We start from the raw sequence: 11683 nt of genomic DNA, 5'->3' as shown, positions 1-11683 counted from the left end.
AACCATTTTTTTCCAGGATTCTTTGAAGAATAGAAAGTTCAAAAGAAAAGCATTTATTTGAAATTTTAGTATATTATTATTATTATTATTATTATTATATGTTTGTACTGTCACTTCTGGTCAATTTAATGCATCTTTGCTGAATAAAAATATGCATTTATTTAAAAGCAAAATCTTACTGACCCCAAACATTTCAATGGTAGGGTATATAAAGTACTATAGAAACTTTTCTTTTCTTTTTAATTGGTTTATTACAGAGCGCATGGTTAGGACACAATGTGAACGACTGGCTAGCATATTGAACCTTAAATTAAGCAGCAAAAAGACAAGCATTGGCCCACAGTTTTCTACACTTTCATTATCTCTTTACTGACAGGACGCCTGTAGCATAAGTGATTCCTATGGTAAGACAAACAGTGAAAAAGACAGCCAATTTTGATTTTCGGTGCATATTGTTGCAGATATGTCATGCAACATGGGGCTGTTTGAAACCCCAAGGTGTACGTGAGAATAAAAACACCACAGACCTTCGTAGAACCTTGTACGAACGCTTACATCAGAGTGTTGTGTGCAATCTTGCTGCACGGCTTCCTTCGGCATCTACCAACGTGCTCAATGTCAACATGCTATTCTCATTTAAAATGTGGAATTTGCCCTCTCCCTCTTCCAACAATTCCCATCAAAATCCACAAGCACCTCAGTCTCTCCTACGCCTAACCAGACTCTCCTTCTCAAACCCTCCCAGGTTTCTGAACCAAGTCCAGCCTTCCATAAACAGACAACCTCTTCAAACCTGGTATGTTTTATTTAATTTTAAACAAACTGTGCAGCCCAGTCTCCAACTGATTGAACGACACTTGGTTTTTCCCATGAAATATTAGTTTAGTCTCCCTTTTATGACATATACAGCCTAAAATCAGTGACATCGCATTGATTGCAAGGTGACTAAAACGCATAGCTACGGTATGTACAGTAAATACGCTATATAATTATATCCACTATCCCGAACAAAAGTTACTTATCTTTAAATGACAACTTTGGTTCAATACCCCAGGCAAGTATCTGTAAATGTAAAAGATCTCATGCACGCTAAACGAGAAGCGTTTAAATAACGTTTAGGGCTAATGCTTAATCCTGGAACTTAAAAAAAAACAAAAAAAAAACACGAAACGATGAAAATGTTCAACCTAGGAGCCAACTCTCTGACTAGCATCTGGTTCTAGAGGGTTTCCAGCCAAGTAAACTGTCATAATATATGTAAGGCACTACGAGGTAACAATGATAAACCTAAGACTGTGGAGGAATACGTCGCACAGATGTGCTGAGCGCACACATGCACGCAAACGCACGACCGACTACCATGTTGAACATGCCTATGTTATTGTAACCACTTTGTGCAATCACATTGAAAGAGGAAAAACAAGAATCTATTGGTATAAGAAAGGTTCTTCATTAAATCAACGGGTGCAGACTGCTACATTCTACAAAGAGGGGCCCAGCTAATGTCCTATGGTATGACAAAACGTATTTTTCTTTTCTAAACGTGAACACAAACAAAGAAAAGTCTATAAATACACTAGAAAGTTTTGTCGTCCTATTTCCAGAAGATTCCTCCAGGTGTTTTTGTCGGAGAGCGTGGCGGAGTATGCACAATACCGTTCGCCGCAAGTAATTTGGAAACGTTTAAGACAGTTCAAGGCCATCGTTATGTTTTTTTTTTTTCTTTGACGAGCAGCAGATATCCGTATTTCACCTCATCCAAAAAAAATTCTCGTAGGAATTCAAAACATCCACGTCGTGACCTCGGGCTCAAACAGTCGGTGAATGATTTCAAGAAAGGGAAAAGCCAACAAAATCGCCGCCGAATGAAACTCTGTCTCTCCCAAATGGCCTGCTGATGAGACCTTGTTGTAAAAGAAACTAACAAAAGCAAGAACTCCTTCTTCGACTTCTGTTTTAAGAGAAACAAAACCTCCAGATCACAAAATAAATTGTTAACTGGCCCTTTGAGAAGGCAAAATAAAACTCATCAAAAAGAAAGCTCCTCAGTACCCTTCCGTTCCCTCCGAGAATACACTTCCTCTATCCATCGGCATCTTCATTGTCTTCAAGTTTAAGCATGAAAGGAACAAGGGATGGGGTTAAGGGTCGATAGGCTTCAGCGTGTCTCTCTGTCTCTAGATGGGATAAGGGTAGAAATGGTAAGCAGCGATTGGCTGGGCTCCAGTGTTTCAGCTTTAGAGGTAAGGGTACTGGTTCATCTTGTTGGGGCTCAGCGGGTATCCAGTGTAGACAGTGGAGGCAGGAGAAGCGCTGATGTAGGTCTGGTGCGCAAATTGGGCCTGGTACTGGCCATGGTGCATGGTGGGCGAGGGCAGCACACGGTGGCCCATGCTGACAGGCACCTGGTGGACGATGCCCGGCGGGTAGCTGGAGTGCTGGACTGTGTGACGGGCCGAACCCTGCGAAGCGACCAGGTGGGCCACCGTGCCGGTGGAGCCCAGGGCCGTGGGGCCAGTGTAGGTGTAGAGGTGTTGCCCGGACAGATGAGGGGGGGGCAAGTGGGGATGAACGTTAGCTGTGTGGGTGGGGCTGTTGTGGAAGGAATACTGAGCCTGGTTGGCCATTGTGGGGGTGATGTAGGCCTGCTGCCGCCGGTGACCTCCGTTGCGCTCAATTGCCATGTGCTGCTGAGCCTACACAAAGCAATAATATATTACTTTTGTGGATAAATATATGGACTATGAAACCAGATGTGAAATTCTTGACTGAAATACCTGGCTGAGATTGAGAGGCTGCTGCTGCTGAAAGGGGTGTGGCCCCGTGCGCTGTTGTCGGTATGATACGCCTCCCGACGAGTGGATGTTTCCAGACAAGCCCCCGTTGGAGATTTTGAACTTGTAGGTGGAGTTCTGGTGGTTCATCATGTCTGTTGGAATTAATAAAAAAACTGGTATGTTAACTTTTTATGTTATAATTAACAAGAATACAGTTGGCACATCTTATCCCAATTATTAAAAGGCTACTTACTGAATGAAATAAATATAAAAATGAATATATTTGTGTTGGAATTTTGGGAAATATTGATGTTATGTTAAAAATTGTAAAAATAAATAGATTTGTAAAATTGTTGGTAATATTTATTATATTATGTTAAATAACCACATCAAATAAAAAAATATATTTTTGGAAATAACATTAGAAGTATTGACTGACATTTTGCGATAAAATAAAAATAAAAGTAAACAAACAAACAATAATTAGAATGAAGGATTAAAACAATGGCTATATTGTGTTAATAAATAAATAAATAAATAAAATTAGCACAGCTAGTTTAGCGATCCTTATAAAATTTGTCTGCATAATGCTACAGTTGACCAATTAGAATCAAGTATTCACAAAAGCTGTATAGTAATGTTCAAAACAATAATGCTCATCACATTTGAGCTTGCATTGTAATAAAATATTCTTCTGGCAAATGTTAACAGATCTGAGTTATTTGAATTACCTCTATAAATTGTTTTACTATCTATAGCTTTTGAAATGGCACATAAATCTACTAAATAAATCAACACTGCACATCAGAGGCTGTCAGTGAACTGTCACTTTAAATTGATGCTTGATTCAGGCCCTGCCAGATGCCCGTTTTTCTCTGTCATCTTATCAGCCCTTCCCCTGTCTCACCAGGCAAGAGTCGGTCACACTCTCCCAGATTCTCGCTGGTCTGGCTCTTCAGTGGGGGGATGATGATGGTGCGGGGGTTCCCGTTGCTGTAGTTGTCCAGGACAGCAACTTTGGAGTCGTAGCTGTTGGCGTTAGGACCATTAGTCCGGGACTCCACAGCGTAAGGGCTGGTATTGCTGGAGTCAGAGTCAGGGGAATCATGGACCGTCACACAGCTGATGACATTCTTCCTATGTTTAGATGATGTGCTGTGAGAAGGCAAAACAGGTTAATTGGAAATAAAAACTATGTAATATGCATGTAAAGTTATTCAAACATTGTTTTGTGTAATGATGCACAATGTAATATTTGTCCAACTCCTAAGACTTCCAAATTCATTTCCAAAGCATTATCTGGTATTTTCCCTGAGCTAAACAGGTATTTAAAAGTTTAATTTTTTTCCCTGTATCAATAAATGTCCCTGGCCTTATTGTGCAAGATTATTCATATTTATATTATATCATATTCATAAGATAACAGATCAGTTATTTCACAGAAAACAAATAATTTTTATGAACTTTCATCAAAATGTAACAACTTTCTTCACCTCTGAAATAATTTGACATGACCAAAGACAATATTAAAGGAAAAGTTCACTTAAAAATGAAAATTCTGTCATCATTTACTCACCCTCAGGTTGTTTCAAACCTGTATGAAGTCTACTGCTGATTACAATAGAAGATATTTTGAAGAGGGTCGATAACCAGACAGTTGATGTACCCGATTGACTTCCATAGAAAAAAAATACTATGGAAGTGAATGGGGTGATCAACTGTCTGGTTATCGACATTCTTCGAAATATCTTCCTTTGTGTTCAGCAGAAGAAAGAAATTCATACAGGTTTGAAACAACTTGAAGGTGAGTAAATGATGACAGAATTTTCATTTTTAAGTGAACTATTAACCAATAATATTATACCCTAATAAAAACACAATCAAAATCTGAAGGATATAATCAAGTTCTGTCCTAAATCACTTCCCACTTTCGCTCAAAAATATGTCATATTACAGAACTAATGTGTGCTAAAATGGCTCATCCCATTTTTCTGACCTGGTGTTAGTCGGCTGTTTGAGGTCGTCCTCCTCATCCGTGTCGCTGCTGATGGTGATGATGCTGACAGCTGGGCTGGGAGTGTCGGGGATGACGATGGTTTGACGCGGTGGGTTGTGTTGACCGTGGTGGTCTCGAGTGGTGCTACATGCCTGCTCGCCTCCCCACCCCCCTCCTCCACAGGTCTGGGATGGGGGACATGTCGAAGACGGGCCGTTCTGAACCACGGCACACCGAGGAGGGGTGTTCTCCTTCACTCGTTTGGAGCGCTGTGGTGACGTCACAGGCTGGGTGGAGGCCACGTCGTATGCGGACACGTTCCTAAGAAAGAATAAAACAATTCTAAAGTTAAATTCAGTACGAATGTTTTTTTCAACATTACACCGTGGCATTCATTGAGGTACCATTTAAATACCAACATGTATGAATATTCCCATCTGATCCCATGGTAACTCTGTCTTAGTTTTATTAGTAACGGTAATCTGACCTGTTGTTTATCTGGTGCTGCTTGTTCTTTTTGGAGGAGGAGCTGTTGTTTGATGGCTGTCTCATGACATGAGCCACACCCACATTGAGAGGTTGCTGAGAGGGCAGGGTGACGTGACCCGCCAGTAAGGCTGGCTGTTGCATAATGGGATTGTAATGGCTGCCATGGGGATGTGAATTCCTGAAACGAAACAAGCTTAATTAAAGCATGCCCTATAAAGACTAAACTACCAATCAGTAATGTTTTTGAAAGAAGTCTCTTATGCTCACCAAAGCTGCAATTATAAGATCACAAATACAGTAAAACAGATCATTATTATTGAATATTATTGTAATTTAAAAATTAGTGTTTCTATTGTAACGTATTCTAAAGTGCAATTTATTCCTGTGAAGGCAAAGCTGAATTTTCAGCATCATTACTCCAGTCTTCAGTGTCACATGATCTTTAAGAAATCATTATAATATGCTGATTTGCTGATTGATTGCTTTGAAAAAAATCTTACTGACAACAAGCTTTTAAGCAGTAGTGTATATTAATATATAATAATATTAATCTAAAAGAATCTGTTTGATCAGTAACTTGTAAATCTTCTAAACATTCTTTCAACAAGACAAGTTTACCTGGCTAGAAAAATTGCCAAAGATAATATGAATAGATATGCTTAATCCAAATGATAAATATGTAGTGGAATGAGACAAAATACACTTACTGAGGGTCCATCTCAGTAAAATTTTCGTTTTTTACTAAATCATTTTGCTTTAGAGACCTAAAAATGGGGCTGAAATTTATGATTTATTCAAGATACATACTTGAAAAATTATTTTTAGCGTTTTGTGATATTTAGCTTTTTTGTGTGTTTAATTTACTGTACCTTATTTTAAGGATGTTTAAATGTTTTACTGTCAAACCAAACACACATAACAATTGAAAATAGGATATTTATAGTGTACAATGCTCTATGGAGAACAAAAACTATTCTACAAAAACTAACTCCCTAATGTAATGGTCATCATTTTTACCCAAAAATAATTTGATACTACAGCAATATTTAAAATTAAATACTTTATACATAGGAATAAACATTGTTATTTTTTACTAACTAGAATTTAGATATCTGTACCATTTTCTTCAATCATCAACTACAACTGTATCTCAATGAAGAATACATGCAATGCAACATTTGGCCAGAGGTGGCAGCAGTGACTGCAGCAAATAGCAGACGAGAAGAGAAGAGAACAGCAAAAGATCTCAGAGGAGGATCTCTGCAGTAAAAGTGCGACACTTTTCCAACCGGACTGGGACTATAGAGCCCTCTGGGCTGAGCTAAAGGCGCTGATGTGATGATCTGCAGATATTCTTCTGTAATACGTTCACATCATGCAGGTCAGCACGAACTGACTCTATTACCCTGTCCTAGCCATAGACACGCTCCTGCACTCACTGTTCTAATACAAGAAACCAACATGAATTCTAAACGAATCCAGAATATAATGAGTATCGGTCTTAAAATATTCTCTTCTTGCTTTCCAAATGAATAATTCAAAGGCATGTTTGAAACCTCCAAAGCTTTAAAAATGCTTTGTCGGTACATTTGCAGACTAAGCAACCTAGATAATTCAATCTGCTTAGTTAATAATCTAGGAGATTATTAAAACCCAGTGTTGCGGTACTGAACTATCGCGAAATATATGCATCACCAGTCATGATATCGTAAAACAGATCGGTTGAGTTCCACATGACCTGTTTATAATCGGCACAGTTATGTCTTTGTGAGGATATAATTGGTTTTGAAATACTAATGGAAACCCTATTAAACATGATGAAATTTTACCAGATCTGCTCAGCTAAATAAAAGAAACAAAAAAAATAAAAGCTTCTCTGACACCAACATCTCAACGAAACAGAATGAAACAGTTGGGTTTCAGAAGTAAAAATGACATTTTCTCCACGGGGAACTGATTTTGAACGATAAATTATAAACCTTTAAAGACAGACCAACTTTGAGCTACGAGGTCGCTAATCGATGGGAAATGCTTTTGTTGAAGCCCTCAGCCTGCATTATTTTGAATGATTTTTTTAAAATAACAATTTTCAACAACGGAATTCTTGGTGAAAAACAACATTACCCATGATTCTGGAATGAAATCTCCACCAATCAGATAACTGCGACAATCAAATGAACACTTTAGCACATAGACATCATATAGAGACTAGATGCCCTATTGGCCGCTGTGGCGCAAGAAATGCGGCCGCCATCGTAAACCGGTCATACTCCTATTTGCGTTGCATAGCAACAGTAGATGCCAGAGCACTGTGCAGCATATTCCTGCTCAAATCGGCGGACCATCACTCGGGGATTACTTTTCACAAGTAAGATTTAACATTTAACATTACCGTACTATTGGTTGTATTTTGTGAACAAAATATTCAATGTGTCCTGTATCGTAGCTACGTGTATGACCTTTGCAGCAAAAAAACCCGCGTGAAAATCAGTTCGGCATTCAGTGAGATATGATTAATTAAATGCGCTGGCAGCTCATTGCACCTGCCAAACAGATTACACTGAGCAGAGCGGGTGACCGGTTTAAGATGGCGCCCCCACGGCTCATCCGCGCCAATAGGCAGTAGCGGTCGATAGGGCTTCTATCTATATTATGTCTATGCTTTAGCACCCACTCCCAATAAATATCGTGAATTACATGATAGTCAGTCTCCCAAATTATATATTTGCTTATTTAAAATATTTCCATATTTTGAAAAAAAAAATTAAATATACATAATATGAAAAAAATGTCTCTTTCTATTTATATAATCAACATCAAAGTTTTATATTCTCCATCGTTTTTAATTCAGTTGTGATTCACCTTATAGTTGGTTGGTTTGGCTAATGGCTTAAACCCTTAAAAATACTTAAGGAATCAAAGCAGCTGAAAAAGTGAATGGGCACTGTTTGAATCTATTGCAAAAATCATGGTTTCTCAAACACTCCCCATTTGCCAATAGTCAAACAAAATGGCAGTCAAAATGGTATAGTGGAAACTAACCTCCAGTTGGCCAGAGGCTGCGAACTGGTCATTGAGTCAGGGATGACGGTGGCGTGTTGCACTGAAGTGTGTGTGAGCTGCTGCCATGCTGGCGGAAGGAGAATCTGTTGGGTACCAGATGGCCAGGCCTGCTGCAAGGTCAGGATGGAAAGAAAACAGAGGGTTAGCACCAAAAAAAGTGAGGTACATCTACAGATAGTAGAGCTCATGTGATCCAATTTAGTTGGACATTGCAGTCGAGTAGGATATGAACGCCTACTAGCAACCAATAGCACACCGACTCCGTGACCTCGAGCTATTTAATTGCAGTCAGTGTTAAGACCCCCTAACCCAGCACATCAAATCGCAGGGTTGCACCGCAGCTAAACAGGCCAGGGGACTGCACCCACATATTTCAAGAGAGGAGAAAAAGGATATGGCTATTTAGAGAAATGACCGCTAGTAAGTGATAAACTGTGCCAAACAACCACCAAAGGGGTCATTTAGTTATTTAAGACACAGCAGCATCAGCGTTTGGGCCTAGAGACATCACACACTGCAAAAAAATTATTTCCAGTACAAATATTTAAACATTCTTAAATCAAGATTCCTATTTAAGATATTAAATTGAGTTTTATGAAAAATGTATCAAACTGAGTTTATGCTTAAAACCAGAAAAATATCTGCCAATGGGGTCAGAAAAATAAATCACAGAGGAAACAAATATTTTTCTGACCCCATATTTTTCTTGTTTTAAGCATAAACTTTAAGTTAATCTTGATATTTTTGTTCAGAAAACAAGTAATTTTGCTTCTCATGTAAATGTATGGTGAGTTAAAAATGTTTAGATATTTGTACCGTACTGGAAAACAACACAAAAATACTGAGTAAGAGAATAACTAAATATGTACAGAAGAGATAACCAATTTTATAATGCATCCATCTTCTTTACTAATTATTCTCTTGGTCAGAAAATGAAGAAGCGAGCAGGACGGCTTTGAAGAAGCAAATTATGGACAACATAAAACATCTCCCTGTGGAATAACAAAAAAGCTTGAGCCACTTTCGTTGGAACTTTATTCATTTCTCTCCCTCGATACCTTGGCACTGTATCTACATAGATGAGGGCCTGAGATGGGGTCCTGCATACTGCGTACAGCCTTGGCTCATGTCTATAAAAAAGATAAGACTCTGCCTTAATAAAGAGATGTGGCATCTCCCAGGCAGTGTGCTGATGTGCTAGACATTTTCCAAATCAGCTCTGACTTTAATTAAATTCAGGGGCCCCCATTCGGAGGCTTTGTGAGGAGCTGTTTTGTATGGCGGGTGAGGAGAACGAGGAGTGCCTGCAACTCTAATAGTTTAATGCAGCTTTATTGATTGGCAGTTTAATGTACAACTAATGAATCGTTTCTTTAATACTCTTTGCACATCTATTTACCGGCCCATCTGTATGGGCCACAGCACTTGGACAAGAGGAGAATTTTTTTTTAAAAATGCTATTACGATGTTTGAAAGGCATTTATCAATGTGAGAGGTGTGAATCTGGGCCTTTTTCAGCAATTTAAGGTGTGCATTGGATTGGTATTATTTGAGCAATACCATTTTTATGTATATATTTATATATATATATATACATTTATATATATATATATATATATATATATAAATATAAATACGCTTAGATTGTATATAAATTACAGCTTAACTGAGAGAAACTGTTTTTTTTTTTTACATTTAGCACCCCATTTAATTTAGCCTTAACTTTGCCTAAAAGTGCATACTTTGAGTATGAGGCAACACCTCTACATACCTTTTCTGCCCATGACACAAATAATTTCATCAGAACTATGTCCCCAAAGCACTTTGCCTACATTCCTGACACTTTGCATCCTCCTTTCTCACTCTGGGTCAGGTTGTGTAATTGTTCCATCTGGCCTGGAATGCTAACCCAGATACGAGTTTTCCATGCAAGGCCATCTCTGCGACTACCCCCCTAACAGCTTTTCTGCCCTCACGGGGTGAAAGCCTTTTGTCACCCCCAGGGCTCTGAAAGCACCGCCGCTCTCTCGCCAATTGTTTTCGCATTTTCTGCATTCCTGTTCTAGATAAAAGCTGAGGCCTTCTAGAATCCCACTCCACTGGCAACAGGAGCGATGTGGTCTGGCTGATTGGGTTGAAGGGGGGAAGAATGGGCGGTTGAGGCCCTGTAGAAAATGATAAACAAGTATCTCCTATCTTTACTCTGGAGAAACTGCCTTTCCCAATGCAATGCTCCGATAATCATCCGTGGACTTTATACTCAGGCTTTCCTCAACGTGAGGAACAATAAAGACGCTGTAAAGTACTTAAGAAATAGAGTGTAGTCACGAAAAAGGCTAATTTGTTTCAGTTTAATTTGTTAATCAGTTATTTAGTCTATTTTATAAACGGATCAACAGATTCACTGAAAATATCTGATTCAAAACAATGATTCATTCACAAATTGGGTATTTTTAATTCTTTCATGAACTCTAATGAACATGCCAAGGACAGCTAGAATGCATATCAAGAGTTTCAGTAAATGTCGACTTAAATTCTGGTCTGTTCCTCACACAACGCTTCAGAAGACGAAATAACACATATGGACTACTTTTCTGATACTTTTATGCCATTTATCTTCACAACCACTGTCCTGCTTCACTTCCATTCAATTTAAAAGTGTGGCCAGAATATTGCTAAAAAATCACCTTTTATGTTTCACTAAAGAAAGTAAGTCACACAAGTTTGAAACAACATGAGTGTGAGTAAATCATTTTAATTTTTGGCTGTAATAATTGATTCTTTTAAGCAGAAGAGTAAAGTCTTAAAACAGCAGCAAGAGCTCTAGGAAATGTTGAGGATACATTACAAATCAGCTAAACGGCTCTGAACCTCCACACCCTGTCTCAAATTTTAAAAGCCGTCTGGGCCCTTCCTTGCGGCTCCGGAGGGTAGACAAATCCCTCAGCACTCACAGACCTCATTTAAAGCCAACCTCAGCCTTGCTCATCAAAGCTTGACTTCCTCTAACTCCAGGAAAGGAGCAGAGTTCCCTGGACCTTAGTGGAAGCAGGAAAGCAAAGCATCAGTGGGGTAAAATCTCTGGCAGGGTAAAGGCAGGTCACTCCGGTTGATACAGCAGAGCATTATGAGATAAATCCAACCTGGCTTCAATTAATCTATTTGCCATGAAATGAGAGTGTCTTCTTAATTTTGTTAAAGGGAAAGTGAATTATACTTTTATCATTAAAACAAAGTAGGTCATGCTAATTGCTCTTTGGTTGGAGCCGAACTCGGATGTAATTGAGAATTTGGGAAAGGCAGAGGGGTGTAATTAGTTTAGGAAATGTGGCTTTGTATTGCTATGGCAATGGGGGCA

General features: G+C 38.8%; 1 protein-coding gene across 2 annotated transcripts in view; it reads right to left on the bottom strand.

Annotated features, from left to right (window-relative positions):
- Positions 1-226: 226 nt before the first annotated feature.
- Positions 227-11683, bottom strand: part of hipk2 (homeodomain interacting protein kinase 2) — an 88463-nt gene continuing 77006 nt past the window's right edge. Inside the window, exons 10-15 of one of the 2 annotated variants that reach the window (XM_077193589.1) lie at positions 8305-8435; positions 5261-5440; positions 4774-5094; positions 3685-3932; positions 2778-2929; positions 227-2696 (exon numbers count right to left, since the gene is read on the bottom strand). In XM_077193589.1, the coding sequence (XP_077049704.1) occupies positions 2238-2696; positions 2778-2929; positions 3685-3932; positions 4774-5094; positions 5261-5440; positions 8305-8435 (1491 nt within the window). In that variant the 3' untranslated portion in view covers positions 227-2237. The remainder of the gene's footprint in view (positions 2697-2777; positions 2930-3684; positions 3933-4773; positions 5095-5260; positions 5441-8304; positions 8436-11683) is intronic. The other variant, XM_077193591.1, reaches the window with a different exon arrangement.

Source organism: Siphateles boraxobius, unplaced genomic scaffold (assembly GCF_051911475.1).
Source record: "Siphateles boraxobius isolate OS27281-9 unplaced genomic scaffold, OSU_SipBor_1 31, whole genome shotgun sequence".
NCBI lineage: Eukaryota > Metazoa > Chordata > Actinopteri > Cypriniformes > Leuciscidae > Siphateles > Siphateles boraxobius.
This window is presented reverse-complemented; position numbering and strand designations above follow the sequence as displayed.